The sequence below is a fragment of the Camellia sinensis genome, chromosome 11 (assembly GCF_055761805.1).
Source record: "Camellia sinensis isolate YWXY chromosome 11, ASM5576180v1, whole genome shotgun sequence".
Taxonomy (NCBI): domain Eukaryota; kingdom Viridiplantae; phylum Streptophyta; class Magnoliopsida; order Ericales; family Theaceae; genus Camellia; species Camellia sinensis.
Window position 1 is genome coordinate 12,120,547 of NC_138971.1, and position 19,080 is coordinate 12,139,626.

At 36.6% G+C, this 19,080-nt stretch overlaps 1 protein-coding gene across 1 annotated transcript; it reads left to right on the forward strand.

Annotated features, from left to right (window-relative positions):
* Positions 1-5,563: 5,563 nt before the first annotated feature.
* LOC145802154 (uncharacterized) lies at positions 5,564-6,523 on the forward strand. The gene is made up of 2 exons (XM_082894820.1): positions 5,564-6,128; positions 6,393-6,523. The coding sequence occupies exons 1-2, from the start codon at positions 5,564-5,566 to the stop codon at positions 6,521-6,523; spliced, it is 696 nt and encodes a 231-aa protein (XP_082750946.1).
* Positions 6,524-19,080: the final 12,557 nt, after the last annotated feature.

Here is a 19,080-nt window from a genome sequence, read left to right on the forward strand (position 1 = left end):
ATTCAATGCCAAAGTAACTAATATTAAAAATTGTTCTCACAAACATATTTACAAATCAGAAGAAGCAAAACTATTGAGGTGTGATATTATCAATACATACCGGTACATATATACTCTCTTGTGTCTCATCTATACGAGGAAAATAGTAGGATTGAGCTTGCGGCACCTTATGATACATAATAACAAAATTTCATTAATAAATTCAAACATTGAAATAAATACCGTACAAAAAATAGTAGTGGACCATGAAACACATACCCGATCGTACGTATTGTCTTCCATGCCGTCCGTACAACCAAAATTCAACTTACGAGGTTCACCTTGACCCATCTTACGACCCTATAGTAACACACATTGGTGAATAAGTTTGACAATATAAATTCTAAAATTTACATACAAGCAGAAAATAAAAAATATACTTGGACTTTTGGTGCCTTTTTATTCTTTCCCTTCAACTGATTCACTATTTTGTCCACCTTGCTCACCTTCTATTTCGTACATGGACGGCCTCTTCGGCGAGCAACCAAAGGACTAAGCACCTTGCGAGTGCTGCTAAAACTAGAAGGTGGGACAATAATACTAGAAGGTGGCACATTACTTGTTCAACCAGATTCATCTTTTCTAACTTTTTTTTTTGATTTCTCTCAACCCAAGTTGAATGACTTTGTGTTTACCAACATCATTGGAAACAATTTCTATAATTTCATCCAATGTCTTGTGGTAGTTATCATGTACCTTTGCATTGAGGGCAGCCCCAGATTTTATGTATGTCGTTGGAATACTTGTGTACCCTCTTTCCAAATATTTTCTCCATCTCGGCATAATGTACTTATCTGGAACCTCATATATACACCTCTCAATGAGCACACTAAGGGAATGGGCACACATGATCCCCCTAAACTCAAACCACCGACACACACATTGCATTTCAAATTTAGTTGAATTAAAGTAAACAAGAAATTCAACTTTCTTCATTTTCTTACCCACAAGCACAGCCTCCTTGACATGATAAATACAAATGGATCCCTCTTCCTTCACAAGAGTCACATGACAATACAATAATCGCTTCAATTTTACTTGAACTTCTTTAAATTTCGCATTTGTGTAGGCTGCACGAAATTGCTTCTCAAACTCATACACCGTTAAGCAATCATACAATTTGTTTCGAGATTTGAAGTCTGCTTTGGTCTCCTTCTCCACCTTACTTCTCAATGTATTGTCATACTGTTCAACAAATTGCTTTAAAGTAGTCTTTGAGTTTATATAGCCATCAAAAAATGTATTCATGCTCTTACTTCGTTGTGTAGTTGACATGCCAGCCCAAAATATATCTTTCACATAGGCAGGAATCCACCTATATCGCTCACCATATAATACACCCAACCACTCGTTGTCATGGAGGCTAAACTTTTCAATCATCGTTTGCCATTCCTCATCAAATTCATCTTTTGTGAAAGAATCATACACTGCATTTTGTAAAGTGAATTTCATGGCTTCATATTGGGAATATCCTCTCAATTTCTCGGGAATTTTCTTTATTATATGCCATAAACACCAACGATGTCAAGCCTGTAAGAAGACAATTTCTATGGCATTTTGCATGGCTCTGCACTGGTCAGTTATAATAGCTTTTGGAGAAGTGGCTGACATGCATTTTAACCATTCTTTGAATAGCCAAACAAATGTCTCCGTGTTCTTATTACATAATAGCCCATAACCAAACAAGATTGATTGTCCATGGTGATTAACTCCTACAAACGGAGTAAACGACATATCATACTAGTTTGTGAGATAAGTGGTGTCAAATGAGACAACATCTCCAAATGCTTTATAAGCCGCCCTACTCCTTGCACCCACCCAAAATAAGTTTCGTATGCGACCATCTACATCAAAGTCAATTGCAGAATAGAAGTTTGAATTTTCTTATTGCATCCTATGAAAATAAAATGCAACTGATTCGGCGTCTCCTACCCCAAGCCTCAATCTTCTAGCATTTTCAATGTGGTTCCTTGCATCTCGTTCATCAAATGTTAATGCCTCATATCCCCCCGCTTCAACAACTATAGAATGAAAATTCCTAGACACCCTTATTCCTTCTTTATCGTTTATTTCTAATCTTCTCTTCACAGGAGTATAAATCCTCTTATTCATTGGAAAATGTCGTGAGTCACTAGGAATCAAATCATGCGCATGTTCAAGCACAACTGTAGTTAACTTATATCTTTCATCCTGTTGTAAAGTCGCTCTTACCTGTGATACTCTGAATGTTTAATTAAATACCATATAAATAATTATAGTTAAATGTAATTATGGTTGTATGTGATGATATATTATTAAATAAATAAATAAAAATAAATATATAAATCTAATTCGGCATTGGGTTATCAAATATGGGATTAATTAGGGATTATTATTTGGAGTCAAATTAACACAAATATGAAATTATAATACTAGTTGGGCCAAATTAGAGTTAAAGATAATAAATAAATAAATACAAAAGTAAGAGTTAATAATAATAATAATAATAATAATAATAATAATAGTGGGTGTGATAGTAAAATAAATAATTAATTTTTTGTGGATGTATGATAAAGTATAATTCAATTAGGGATTAGTTTGTTTATATAGTTATATTAGGAATCTGGGCCAAAATATAATTATCTTAAATATTTATTAAAATAACTAAAATCTATGAGCAAATTAGGGGAGCTATTAAACAATCTGTGAGATGATTCGGAATCAGTCACGTGTTGGCTTGCTAGTGATCTTTCCGAATGGATCAATCTGTAGAAAATAAAGTCAGGAAAAAGGAAAAAAACGAGACAGAGGCATGTAAGTACTGAAAGTAACAAACTTATAGTAAGAAGATTGTGATACTGGAGTAAGATTAAGGGTCAATATTAATGTGAGTTATATTATATCTTGAGTTACCATAATAATTTTTACGTATGTTTTGATTTACCATAATTTATTTTATACGAGTTATATTTTATAAGTATATTAATTTAAGTTATGTTTTAGAAATATTTTAGTTACGTGGATTAATATCTAAACTATATTTGTTTAAATGAAACCCATAGATATGTTTGTTTAAATTTCAAAGAATATTTGACTATAACCTTACAAATAATTATGTTTTGTAAGTACCACCACGGGAGTCCCATGCATTGGGGGACTTAAATAACCATTGGCCTCTGTTTAGCCATTTTGTGGTCGTCTGTTTGTCATAGATCCATTGACCTCTGTTCTGATTGTCATTTCTGTGACCTCTGTTCTGTTTTGTTTGGTTCCGTGGTTATAGTTATTTATTTTCATAATTTTTGTATTTCAATTTCTACCACTTAAATGATTTATTTACCAAATTGAGTTATGTAAATATTTTGGCTTAACTAACTATCCATGGTTATTTTGTATTCCCTGTACTCTTGCCATAATATTTCTCACTCTGCTGTGTGCTTATAGCTGTTACCATTTCAGGTGACAAGATATAGGGAAAACTCATAACCTCACGTAACGAAACCCATACGTGGATCGATGTTGAACTATTTTTTATTTTATTTTATATTTTTGCTCCCTTTTGTTCTACTTGGGACCGGTCACTGAATAATAAAATAATAAATGCCCTATAAATGTATTTTCTCTTATTAAAATGGTAAAATAGAGTAATTTCTTGTTTAATTATTTTTATTTCCGCTTGCGCAGTTTAATTTGCTACAAATAGAATAAGTTAGTAAGTTGCGATTCCAACCCTAAGCCCCTGGGGTTGGGTCGTGACAAAGGTGGTATCAGAGCAACGGTTCAAACCAAAAAAAAAAATGCTATTTTAATTGGATCAAGAAGTTCGAAAAGTTATAAATAAATCTATAAATAAAACTATATAGCTAAATAAACATAATAAAATAAATATTTACCTGCAACGTTAGTCATTTTGTAAAATCTCACGTTTATTCTGGTGATGTAGGAATGTCAGAGATTAATCTTGATGATGCGTTTTGGGATGAGCTCGGGGCCATCAATTTAAATGAGATTTTAGCCGAGCACCCCGGCCCCGCCTTACTTGAGGGTTGGGGAGATTCAGAGGACAGAATCAGAGGACTGCACCTAGGCCTTGCCCAGTTGATGGGTCGGCCAATTTATATCCAGGCTGACCCTACTGATGTCCCACATTTACTATGGAGGCACAGCCTTGTCGATACATGTAGACGTTTTCTTGGACCATCTCGTGTCCTTGGCGTTGCCTCGGGACATGACTGCCCGCACTATATTATAGGCCCTCTACCCCCAAATTTTGTGGCCAGAAGGGGGAACGTGTACCGTGAGAACTATATTTTCACCACAGTTCCTAACCCACTGGAGATCATTAATATTCAAAATGTTGACTTTAATAATGACTTGTCATATATTGAGACACTCGGCTGGATTGTCGACCGAGTATTTTTGGGATACATACAGTCCGTCCCCATTTTCATAGTCCAGACAACGTGAATGTGCTTTGGTGTAGTCCAGTTGGGGTGGGAATTTGAGCTTTTTATGTAGTACTATTTCCTATGGTTGTTTGGCCCATTTGATCCACCACTTTAGATTTGATAGGAGAAAACCTTTTTATATGCTGACCATGATGTGTTTTGATCCCTTTTGTTGTCTTTTTGTTTTTGTTTACCACAAGAATGAGACACTAACACAATTTTTGATGTTTGGAACAAAGATGTAATATTAATTATAGAAATAGTAAAGTTGGCATTTTATATAGATATAGATTGCGTTACACATACTTACATATATGCTGCGTTGTGAATGTAATGCCTCGTTTATTACTTTGTAGAATGGTCAATAATGGTAACGAAAGTGAGTCATCAGTCAGTGGCACTGAATAGATGGAAAGAATAATGGAAAGAGCGGTTACTAGTTTTTTACAAGCCTTGCAGACTAACATCAACAATGGGATGTCGGAACGGCGAGAAGAGCTGGTTATCATCAAACAATTCCAGGATCTGAAACCCACCGCATTTACCGGTGGCCCAGACCCAATGATAGCAGATGCTTGGGTTAAAGAGATGGAAAAGATTTTTCGCGCCCTACCCTGCACCGAAAGACAAAAGGTAACTTTCGTCACTTTCACTTTCAAAGACAATGCACAGGAATAGTGGCTTCTCACTCTGGCCAAAGAAGAAATTACGACTTGGGCAAGATTCCTGGAGGTATTCTAGGAAAAATACTTCCCAGATTCATTGCGGGAACAGAAGGCATCCGAATTCATACATTTAAAGCAAGGAACCATGACGGTGGCCGAATACGAGAGCAAGTTCACACAACTCGCTAGGTTGCAACATGCGTCATCCCCACTGAAACTCGAAAAGCAAGAAAATTTAAAGCAGGATTGGATGCTGAAATTAAAGACAGGCTTGAGGTTTTGAAACTGCCAACCTATGCAGAAGTGGTAGACCGGGCGTACATTGTAGACAAATGGATTAAAGCCTCGCGTTCTGGGGAAGCAAGCCACAAAAAGCGATTCTAGGAAAGAGATAACAAAAGACCTGATGTTGTGCCTCCTAAAAAGGTGAATATGGGCATAACCAGCTCAGGCCATCAAGGTTCTACAAACCCCCGAGGTGACACTGTTCCAATTTGTCCCACTTGTGGGAAGGCTCATTGGGGACAATGCCATCGAGACACGGGAGCATGTTTTAAATGTGGTCAAGTTGGCCATTTGCTAAGGCATTGTCCAAAGCTGACTAATCCTATAGCTAGCCCCTCTGGCCCAGTCAGGAAACCCGCAGGACCTGGAGGAGAAAGGAAGGACCAAAAACATCAAGGACGGGCTTTCGCCTTAGTACCTGAAAAATTAGAAGTTACCGAAAACGTTATGTCAGGTATACTTTCTATCCATGGTCATTTAGATCATGTCCTCATTGACTCTAGGTCAACTCATTCTTTTGTTGCACCACACTTTGCTGCCAAGTTGGAATCAACACCTGAACCATTAGGATATATATTGTCTGTGTCTTTTCCTTCTGGTAAGTCTGCTTGCAGTACCGATGTGTACAGATCTTGTGCTATATTCTTAAAAGGCAAAACCTTATATGTAGACTTGATTCCTCTCTGCATTGGGAACTTTGATGTGATCTTAGGTATGGATTGGCTGGTTGCTAACCATGCCTCTATCAATTGTAAAGCCAAAAAGGTATTCCTCAGGTTACCAAACCAACCCGAACTTGTCTTTGATAGGACCGGAGTTTTTAACCCTCCCTATATTATATCCTCCATGACAGCCCAACGAATTCTAAGAAAGGGATGTGGTAGTTATATTTGTTATGTGATCGATACACAAAAAGAGGCCCCCACCGTTGATGCAATCCCCGTCGTTTAAGAATTTCTGAATGTTTTTCTTGAAGATATACCTGGTATTTCGGTTGATTGGGAAATCGAGTTCACCATTGAAACCCAACCGGGCACACAACCAATATCAAAAGCTCCTTATCGCATGCCGATGACAGAATTGAAAGAGCTGAAAACTCAACTCTAGGAACTCCTGGACAAAGGTTTTATTCGACCTAGTACCTTACCCTGGGGAGCTCCAGTATTGTTCGTGAACAAAAAGGATGGCACGATGAGATTATGCATCAATTACCAGGAGCTGAACAAGGTCATCATCAAGAATCGGTATCCTCTACCGCAAATCGATGACTTGTTCGATCAACTTCAAGGCGCCCAAGTATTCTCTAAAATCGACTTGTGTTCTGGCTACCATCAGCTAAAAATTAAAACGGAAAGTATCGAAAGGACTGCCTTCAGAACCCGTTACGGGCATTACGAGTTTCTTGTCATGCCTTTTGGCGTCACAAATGCCCCAGCAGCCTTCATGGACCTCATGAACCGAGTGTTCAAGCCCTATCTTGACGAGTTTGTCATCGTCTTCATTGACAACATCCTCATATACTCTAAGTCACCAGAGGCCCATGAGCAGCACTTACGAATGGTTCTACAAACACTACGGGATCACAAACTTTATGCTAAATTGAAGAAATGTGAATTTTAGATCATTAGTGTACACTTTCTCGGTCACGTCATTAACAAAGATAGCATCTCGGTTGACCCTCAAAAAGTTGCAGCAATCGTGAACTGGCCATAACCTACTAATGTGTCAGAAATCCGAAGTTTCTTGGGTCTAGCTGGCTATTATCGACGCTTCGTGCAAGATTTCTCAAAGTTAGCATCACCCTTAACCCAGCTGACTCAGAAGAATACACTATTCGAATGGACTGATAAACAAGAGCGTTGCTTTCAAGAATTAAAAGGTCGACATGTGTCTGCCCCTATACTAGCACTCCCTACAGGAGCAGATGGGTTCATAATCTATAGTGATGCCCCATACAATGGTTTGGGTTACACTCTCATGCAAAATGGAAAAGAAATTGCTTATGCATCGCGACAATTAAAGACTCACGAGAAGAAGTACCCGACTCATGATTTGGAATTGGCTGTTATAATCTTTGCCCTCAAAACCTGGCATCATTATCTCTACGGTGCAACCTGCGAGATTTACACTAACCACAAGAGCCTTAAATATCTGTTCACACAAAAGGAACTGAATATGAGGCAACGACGGTGACTAGAATTTATGAAAGACTATGATGCAGCAATCCATCACCATCCAGACAAAGCTAACATGGTGGCAGACGCACTGAGCTGAAAGACGACTAAAAGTTTGGCATGTACTCTCGTTTCCAGCAAGCTCAATGGACTACTCATCAACATAACCGTGGAACCTACATTAATTGAAGAAATTAAAGTGCGCTAATAGGAAGATAAACTTTTGAAGAAATAGTACGATGAGCAAAGGAGTACGCCTGATCCTCATTTGGGATACTAAAATTTTAGAATCGACTTTGCGTACTTGACATTCCGAAACTCAAGAAGAAGATATTGGTGGAAGCTCATAGCTCGAGATTTGCAGTCCACCCTGGCAACACCAAGATGTACCATGATCTGAAGGAACACTACTGGTGGACAGGAATGAAATAAGGCATAGCAAGCCATGTCTCCAAATGTCTGCATTGTCAGCGTGTTAAAGTAGAACATCAGAGACCTGCCGGACTGTTACAACCACTCCCTATTCCTGAATGGAAATGGGAACACATCACTATGGACTTCGTGGTTGGGCTACCTCAGTCATTTTCGAAGAATGATGCAATATGGGTTATAATAGACCGATTGACGAAGTAAGCGTATTTTCTGTCAATCAAAATCATGTACTTCCTTAAGTTTGCCGCTTTATATATCAAGGAAATTATTCATTTGCATGGTACCCCAGTTTCGGTCGTATCTAACTGAGACCCCCGCTTCGTGTCTTACTTCTGGAACAAATTACAAGAAGCTTTGGGAACTACACTGAAGTTTAGCATGGCTTATCATCCACAAACCGATGGGCAATCCGAAAGAATAATTCAGATGTGGGAAGACATGTTACGTGTATGCGTGTTGGACCTCAAAGGTAACTGGGATGAGCACCTTCCTTTTATAAAAACAGCTACCAAGCAAGCATTGGAATGGCATCATACGAAGCTCTATATGGAAGGAGATGTCGATCACCTCTGTGTTGGACGGAAGTCGGGGACAAGAAATTGTTAGGCCCCGAGATCGTGCAAGTCACAAGTGAGAAAATCCAACTCATCCAACAGCGAATTCGCACTGCGTAGAGCCGCCAGAAAAGTTATACAGATACTCGGAGACGGGACTTGGAATTTCAAGTAGGGGATCATGTGTTTCTCAAGATCTCACCAACAAAAGGAGTGATCCGATTTGGAAAGCGAGGAAAGCTAAACCTATGTTACATCGGGCCTTTCGAGATACTGGAAAGGATTAGTCCTGTAGCCTATTGCCTTGTACTACCACCTGAACTATCTAATGTCCAAAATGTGTTTCACGTTTCAATGCTTCGGCGGTACCTTCGAGATCTAGAGTACGTTGTTGATTACGAGGATCTGGAAGTTCAGGAGGATCTCTCTTATGAAGAGCAACCAGTGCAGATTCTCGATCGTCGTGTTCAAGTTTTCCGAAACAAGACTATACCGTTGGTAAAGGTCGTATGGTGAAATCATCGTATCGAAGAAGCTACGTGGGAAACGAAAAGTCAAATGTGAGCCAAGTATCCACACCTCTTCGAAAATTAAGGTACGTCAAGTTTGGGGACAAACTTCTATTTAGGAGGGAAGAAACGTGACACCCTGAACGTTTAATTAAATACCACATAAATAATTATAGTTAAATATAATTATGGTTGTATGTGATGATATATTATTAAATAAATAAATAATAATAAATATATAAATCTAATTCGGCATTGGGTTATCAAATATGAGATTAATTAGGGATTATTATTTGGGGCCAAATTAACACAAATATGAAATTATAATATTAGTTGGACCAAATTAGAGTTAAAAATAGTAAATAAATACAAAAGTAAGAGTAAATAAATAATAATAATAATAATAATAATAATAATAATAATAATAATAATAAACGTGCTCAGTATATTAACTACCACCAAATCCAAGCTCGTCGTCATTTACTTGCTGTTTATTACAACTGTTTGGATTATCATCAAACTTACTTAGATCTCCTAAGTGGTTGTTAATCTTTGTTGTTAACCTTTGTTTCTATTAAACAGATGTCTCGTCCCAGGCCTCCTTCCAAAGCCCTGGTCCTATCTGGTCAACACATTGTTCCTCCTCCTTTAGAGCTAGTAACCCCTTACCATCCCATTGAAATGATTAACCGTTACCAAGTTCTTGGTAACATTCCTAAACCAAGCTACACATCTGCTTTGGCTTCTGATCCCTTTGCTTCATCCAGCCAAGCAGTTACTCCAAAAAGAGGAACGGAAGCAAAGATGAAGAATACAGAGAATTGAAATAGCACAAAATAAAGTATTTAAAACAAAATATTTTAATACAATAATAACTTACAATAGTTTAACAAATGTTGCAGTTGTAGTAGATTGCTCCAAAATACATGTTTAAACAAAAGCAGATTGACTAGTTGACTAGGTGTTGGTTCTCACTCAGTTCTCACACAGAACTTTTTAGTTTTGAAGCCAACTCTAATTACAAAATACTATTTTTACTACACCCTTTGGCCATTATGAATGGAATGTAATGCCATTTGGATTAAAAAATGCTCTTAGTGAATTCCAAAATATAATGAATGATATTTTTAACCCATTTAGCCATTTTTCTATTGTCTATATAGATGACATATTAATCTTTTGCCAATCCATTAATGCACATTGGAAACATTTAACTGCATTCTTTTACACTATTAAAAGTCACGGTCTGGTTATATTTGCTCCAAAGATTAAATTATTCCAAACTAAAATCAGATTTTTAGGATATGATATTCATTAAAACACAATTTTACCTATTAGTCGCTCCATTGAGTTTGCGTCTAAATTTCCTAATGAAATTTTAGATAAAACCCAATTATAAAGGTTTTTAGGTTCACTCAATTACATTGCTGAATTTTACAAAGACCTTAGGAAAACTTGTCAACCCTTATTTGATCGGTTGAAAGATAATCCTCCTCATTGGTCTTGGTATTCCTACTGAAAATTCATTCAAAATTATTCAAACTGATGCTTCTGATATTGGTTATGGTGACTGTAGACACCCCATTTTTGACCGTCCTCAAGACTTGGACGTCACCGTTTGAACACACGGTGATCTTCCATGTTTGTGTTCGTTTGGAGTTCCCGGAGGTCTTGGCTCGCGCGCCTTGCCTCAGGATCCCCGAACTCCACCGTTTAGTGTCCGGTTTCACACCGAACACTTGTGTTTTGCCTTGGAGAGGCAGGGTAGGGCTTGTAGACCATCCCCACCCACCACCGGCAGTGGCTAGAGGCCACCGACTGGTTTTTGCTACCACCGGCAATGTATATTGCTGGCCGGCACTATTTGTTGCCGGTCAGCACTATTTAGTGCCGACCGGCACTCTTTTTGGCCAAGATGGCATTTTTGGCCGGCCGATTGCTGTTCATCTGCTTTTGCAGATATTTTTAGACAGCTGTCTTGCTTTTGCTCCCCTCCATACACGTGTATGGAGAGATCTCCCCCTTGTAAAGCTTGTCTTGTAAGCTTTACAAGACATATAGAGAGAGGCTCTCTCTTGTAACAAAAAGAGGGCTAGAGAGGTTGGAGAGTTGAGATTTTGGAGAGCAAAAACAGCCATTGTTGAGCTCTTGTTCTAGGGTTTGAGTTAGATACACTTTCTATCTCTCTTTCCCTCTCATTTGTGCACTAGGTGTTTTGTGTCTTACTATTGCACACAAGCACCTAGTGTTTCACCTTCCTTTGGCTCTTGAGGTTCTAAAGGACTGGTTTTGAGGTGTTGGTGTTGGATTCAAGCTAAAGGAGGCCATTGAAACACTATTTGTGAAGGGGTCATCAAGGGTGAGAATCTAGTCCCATTTTTCCCCATTTTTGCATTGATTTTCTACCTATCTTAGAGCTATTTTTGTGCTTATTGTATAACATAAAAAAGTTCTGTTTTTAGGCCCTCTTTATTGTTTATTAAGAGTGTTTTGTTGTTTGAGGGTAGTTGACCACCCTTAGGCCTTGAAAGGCCTCATTTTGAGCCATTTTGTGTTAGCTCCGGGATTTTGGTGTTGGGGTCTCTTCACCACTGAAATCTTGAGGGATTTCAGTGGTGAAGATGATGCCTTGAAGTTCCAAGAAGGAGGGGGCCACCCCCTCTCCTTGTTGTCCTTGAAAAGGGCATATTTTGGCCTCTTGAGAGAGCATTATGCTTGAGTGTGTGTTGAGCATGTTTGGGCTATTTTTCATGCTTATATATCCTTAATATAACATGACTTTAAGTTGGTTTTGGTACTCCATGCATGCTTAGCATAGTTGCCTTGTAATGCCATGTTTATGCCTTAATGTGCCTTAGGTTGTTAGCCTTTGTGGGAGCATGTTTTAGGCTTAGTCTTGTGAAGATTATGTGCTTATTTTGCCATGTTTTAGGTCTGTCCTAGGTTGCTTGGGTCGAATTTGGCATGCATCATATAGCTCCTTTGTATTTGGGCTTGTTGGCCTTGAGTATGTGCATGTGTAGCGTGACATCTTTGCATCGAATTGGTGATTTGGGGTCCCTCCACATGTTATTTCAGTCCCATTTTCATGCTTGTTTGATTGCCTTGCATGCCTCTTTAATGCTTTGGAAGCTTGTGTAGCAATGCTCTATGCTTTGGTGTTTATGCATGCCTTTGTTTTTGGGTCATTAGATGCCATCTAAGTGGTCCTTAGGCTTTGTATTGATGCCCCAAAACTCTGTTTTTGGTTGATAAGCTCATATCATGTTTAGTCTTGTAAGTGTATTTCAATGCTCCTTGGATTTGCTTTGAACACTTAGACTATTTGTTGCATGTTTAGCTTGACTTATTGCTTGGTTTGGTACCATGTATTAGCATGATTTTCAGAGCTTATGTTGCATGCTTTTAGTCCATGAATGTCTCTTTCAAGTGTGCTTGAATGTTGCTTGCTTTGTGCCTAAGTGTTGGGTCTTAACATGTGTATGTGTGCATGTGTGCTTAGCATCCATTTTGGGCATTAATGGCTACTGTTTTAGGCCTATTTGGAGCTGCCTAATTCATGCATAAGTCCATCTTTCCATCTATTTGCATTGCCATATGTATGCTTGTATGCTTGCATAAGCTTGCCCCATGCCATGTTGCATCCTTAGCTTGTATGCTTAGGTTGCATTGCATTTTGCATGCATTCCTTGTCCCTTGATTTGGTGATAGGGATTAGGACTTTGGTTTGATTTGGTTTGCATGCATTTGAAATCAAAGTTGCATACTTGGTTCTTTGGGCCATCATGCATGGAAATGCGTGATTGGTGGTCCGAGAATCGAGGCACATGCCCATTTGAGTTATTATCATGATAAGGGACATGGTTGGTGCATACATGCCTTGAATTGTTCTGCCATGCTTTGTTTTGCCCTCTGTTGCTGTGAGTTGCAGGTTCTGCAGGCTTTCTTTGCCGACCGGCAGTGTAAGGTGCCGGCCGGCAATCTTTCCTCTGCCGACAACTCCATTTTGTGCCGATGGCCACACACCAGTGCCGGTGGTAATTCCACTCAGCCGGTGGCACTCCCCAGTGTCCAGGAATGCATCCCTGAGACTTTGGCAGTTTTCAGAGGAGCAAAGCGGGGAAAACAGAGGCAGCCTATGCATGGCGGCGCGTTTCCCGAGGCGATTTTCCTGTTTTAATTAATTTATTTAAATTGTTAATTAAATTAATTAATTTGTAATATTAATTAGCTTGCGTAGTTAATTAATTTGTAATATTTATTTGGTCCCTCCGAGCGAAGGCAAATCTGTAATAAGTGTGCGTGGGTGGTGTGTATGTCTTCCAATCCCCACTTCTTTCTTCCCTTTTACTTACCTGCTTTGATGGTTAGTATTAGGGCACGTTTAATTTAGCATACCTTATGCTATGCATGCGTACATCCATACATTTGTATTGCATACATTAGGCTCGGTACATCATGCTAACTGCATTTGTACTTCAAATTCTAAACTAAATATGTGATAGTTGTGCATTTCTCGCATGCCATGTTTAGGATAGCCGAGCCTATTCTAGCAACACTTTGTATGCGATGCATTAGGCACTTAACATGGACTTGGATCATGCATGTTTGCTAACGAGTTCTTTGTTTTGGCACGGAGTACGATGTAAGTATTTCCGCTTTAGCATATCGCATGAGTGTGAATGTTGCCATGTCAGCATGCTTAACATGTGGCTAGATACTTATGTGTTATAAACTGCTTGGATGCCTGTGGGTGAAGGTTGGATTGTTTGAGTTGGAAGAACTCATTGAAATCCGTGTTTTAGCCTACTTGCGAGTAGCAAATCCAAAGCATTTTCAAAACAAACGGATATGCAATGTTTATTCCCAAATTAGGCAATCTAGTCTATACTTGTTTGCTGTGCGCATAACATAGTAATTCTAGGCTAATAACCGGGATAAGAACACATAACGTTTTCAAAATCGGATATCACGGTTAGTAGAGGCCGGTCTTCGGACCGGGCGAAAGGGGGTGCTCATAGCTGACCTTCCCCGATCGTACCCAAGCTCCCGAGCCGAGACAACTCCGGTGATGACGGACATGTGGCCTTCGGCACCGAGTCAGGGTTTCCTAAATTTTCCCATTTTAAAAATATTTAGGTGGCGACTCTGTATCTGGCAAAGCAGTCCATGTTTGGCACTACTTTTTCAAAAATCAGTTTCTCAAAACGATTTGCCAGATTTGGACTCTTTGGTTCAGATTAAGAACCGTGACATAAGTCGAGTCCGAACTGTAGTAACCCCAAATGAACAGAACGGGACTCATCCTCCCGGGGCGTTCGGGGACGTCTACAGTGACATTCTTCTTCAGAAAGTCACTCCTCAGTCATCTGAACAAATTGTTCGTTATCATTCTGGTGTCTGGAATTAAACACAATTAAATTATAGTACTATTAAAAAAGAGATTTTATCTACTGTTTTATGTATTACTAAATTTCAAGATGATATTTTAAATCAAAAATTTTTACTTCATGTTGATTGTAAATCTGCTAAATATGTTTTAGAAAAAGATGTCCAAAATCTTGTTAGTAAGCAAATTTTTGCCCGTTGGCAGTCTCTATTAAGTATTTTTGATTTTGATATTGAATATATACTTGGTTGTCAAAATTCTATTCCTGATTTTCTTACCTGCGAATTTTTACAGGGGGGATAGGGGGGATGGCCACTCCTTTTATCTCTTACCATAAAACCCAAATTACCTATTACAATACCTTAATCCACCAAACTGCTTACCGTATTGCTCGACTAAAATTCAAGTTGGAATAAACCATTAACTCCACGAGGTAAAAATACTTCTGTGTTATTATGCTTAAGAGATGCTCGTTTTCTTGATTTAAGAGATGGTCATTTACAAACTGGTCATAATTTTATTCATTTAGGATTAATTCAAGTTGGAATAAAATCATTAACTCCACAAGGTAAAAATACTTATGTGTTATTATGCTTAAGAGATGCTCGTTTTCTTGATTATAATGATAGTTTAATGGGTATGATGGAAACTGGTCTCCACAAAGGACCCGTTCATTTTAATTGTTTTCCTGAATTTACACTTAGCCTTCGTGATCCACATATATTAGATGCTTTAACATTAAATATTCAATTATATGGTTCATTTACCAATATGAAAGAAAAAGTCCATAATATTGCTTGAATCTATCGTGTTCATTATAAATGTATTAAAACCAATTTAAATGTTCAAGCTTTACATAAAAGTCCAAAGGATAAAACTTTATTAATTCAAAGTAGTAGTAATGATACACATATTAATATTCCTCAAATGATTGAATGAAAAAATATTACTCTCCCTGAACAATGGATTACTGTTAATGAAAATTACAAACATGACCAACAACAATCTACTTGTCAAGATATTCAAGATATTCAACAATTAACTGATGGATCTGTTAAGATTAAATTTAATTGATCTCAATTTTCTCGCCATAGTACTTCTAGTGTACCTACTGATGTTGAAACTGAAGACGAAATATTTAATACATCTTTATTTAGAAAAAAATAGTCAAATTCATTATGGTCAAACTTCCCATAGTAAAATGAAAGGCATAGATACTTCTACAACCTCTCAAATTAGTAAACCTGTTTATTCTACTCACACACATCTCCAAGAAGAAGATACTGAGTCTCACAACTCTTCCACTCAAACTGATTTTGAGGTTACACCTCCAGTCAATCCTCAATTAATGACAATCAGTAAACCCTTTGCTCCTAATCTTGATAAATTACTAATTGATTTTCGGTCCAAAGAAAATAGAACTAAAAGGCATGCTTATCGTGAAAAATATGATTCTAATCAACAATCCAGAATAACTCGAAAATGGTATGATTTTATGATTGAATATAGCTTAGAAATTCATTTCTTTGAATACTTTGAAAATTATTACAAAAAAGTAAATACAATCACAAAACATAAATACAAAACTTCTCCTAATACAACCGTTAGCTCTAGTCATCCTCCCTTAGCCAATATAAATATTGAACATCAAGGATCTTCAGTCCCAACCTCTCCTTTTAAGTTGCCTGGCACTGACCCTGACATTAAAAAAGTTATTGAACAAAATAATTATACTAATCAATGTCTACAGACCATTGGTAAACAATTAGATAAGATAGAAACTAATTTAGTTGACTATTCAGTCAATACTACCTCTACTAAACAATCCTCCTTAGATCAACCTTTGCTTAATCTACCTAGTAATCGTTCTAAAAGAACTAGCTTAGTTACCAATGATAATTCTACTGTCAAGGCAATTGAACAATTATTCCACAAATTATCTACCACTGACGCAACGTCTCTTTTTAAAGACAAAGGTCTTATTGTTTTAAATCAACAACCTACTACTAAAGACACTATTTCTAATCAAACTGAATCTGATTCCACTGACCATGAAATAAATCAATTAGCTCAACAATTTCAATCCTCTAATCTTAATAAAATCCATTATCCTAAAGTTAATCCTCAAACTACTAAAAATTGGTATTCACATCCTACTCTACCTGATCTCCAATATGAAGAAACTAATCTTAATAATCAATTTTCTGTATCAGCTAAAAAATTATAAGAATGAAATATTGATGGCCTTAGTGAAGATCAAATACTTACCAAATTAAATCATTTATCTATGGTCTCCAATAGTTATCTTAGTAATTATCCTGATTACTCTTAACCTGAAATTGTTTCTTTAATCACTTCTGGTTTTACTGGTATGCTCAAATCTTGGTGGAAAAAATACTTTACTGAAGATCAAAGAGAATCTATTATACATGTTAATCAAAAAGATGAAAATGATTTACCTATTTTTTATGAAACTATTGGTTATTATCACCCTGATAGTATTAACACATTAATCTATACTATAGTTCGACATTTCATAGGAACTCCTACAAATATATATTCTCTCATACACGATCAACTTAGTAACTTTACTTGCCCAACATTAAGTGATTTTAGATGGTATAAGGATGTATTTACCTCTAGAGTTATGTTAAGAGAAGACTGTACTAAATCTTTTTAGAAAGAAAAATTCATTAATGGTTTACCTAGTTTTTTTGCTCACAAAATTAGAGATGTTCTTAGTCAACCTACTGGTGTTATTGAATATGATAATTTAACTTATGGTGATATAATTAGTACCATTCAAAAAGAAGGATTACGAATGTGTATCGATCTTAAACTTAGTCAAAAAGCTGCTAAAGATAAACATAAGGCTAAATGCGAATTAGGTAATTTCTGTGAACAATATGGTTTGCCTCCTGTAGCACCCTCTCGACGTAAAAAACATAATTACACTAAATCTAGATCATCTTAAAAATATTCTAATAAATACAAAAAGAATTATTCTCTTTCTAAATCAATTGATAAATTCTATACTAAACCCAAGAAGAAATATTATAAGAAATCTCATCCAAAATCTAAATCTAATAAAGATGTTATTTGTTATAACTGTGGTAAAAAATGTCATTATTCTAATAAATGTAAAGAAAAACAAAAACTAAAAGATAAAATTAATCAATTACATATCGACGTTGCATCAAAAAATCAATTATATGAAATCTTTCAATTAAATCAATCTGTTAGTAATTCCTCTTCTGATAATCCTAACACTTCATCTGATTACCATTAACCAATTGAAGATTCTGATAATAATGTCAAACTAGGATGTAATGATGTTTGTTGCAAACCAATTAAACAACTCACAGTTTTTACTAAACAAAATCAAGAAGAAACTGCTCTTATTGAATTAATTAGTCATCTAGAAGATCCTGAATTAAAACAAAAATATACTAATAAATTAAAATCCTTATTAACTAATAAAGATACAAAACCGAAGTTTGATAAACCAATTATTAGTTTATCCAAAAATTTAGAAAGATTTAAAAATAAACAAAAAGAAGTTACTTTACAAGATCTACAACATGAAATTAATCAAATCAAACAAACAATTAAAGATTTACAAACTAAAGATAAATCATTAGAAGATGAAATTATTACATTAAAACTTAATAAAAGTTCAGAAAATTTCCAAGACAATAATAATGAATCTCCTCATGAATCTGATCATGATTCTGATCATACTAATCCTGAAAATCTTTTGTTTGATAATTGATCACGCCATTCTAATCTTGAAGATAACGGATTAAATCTTACTAATAAAATTCATATTCAAAAATGGTATTCCAAAGTTAAAATTGTAACGCCGTCAAAATATACTCATAAATCATCCAACAATAGCATGCTTAAACATAAGTGAACAAAGCATAAATATATTCCATCAGAGTAGTCTTTACAAGATGTATAACATGTTGACATCAAAAGTAAATGCCCTATGGGCTTACAACTTTCCAAGTCAACACTTGGTTACAAAAAGAGAGTACTAACTCTATACACAGAAAGCCCTTGGCTTGATATACATGTAATGCAATAAAAAACACAAACAACCCACAGTTCAAGCCTCCCAAGCTATGTCCTTGGAGGTGGCATGCTACCTGTACCTGAAAATGTTGTCCCATATAGGGTGAGTCACAGCCCAGTAGAAAATATACTAAACCAACTATAAACAATGACTAAAATAACAGCATTCGATAGATGGTCCACACTTATATTTCCACTTATAACACGTTATAGTTTCATGACATTTAAGTCTAAGTTACATTTCATTTCCCATTTCTTTCTCAACTTTGAGTTTGAAAACAAGGCTTAGAACCTAGCCAAATAACTTAATGAGATTAAGACTCATCTTTAAAACACTTTCGAAATTCATGATGGATACACATTTTGGTGCTGTATCAATAAAACATAGAAATACTTCTATACTTCACAATTGATAACGATATACATTTTAGTGCTATATCAAATCAATTCAAACACTTCCATAATCCACACTTGATACACATTGTAGTGCTGTATCAATGTCACACAAAATCCGGTTTAGAGGTCCATC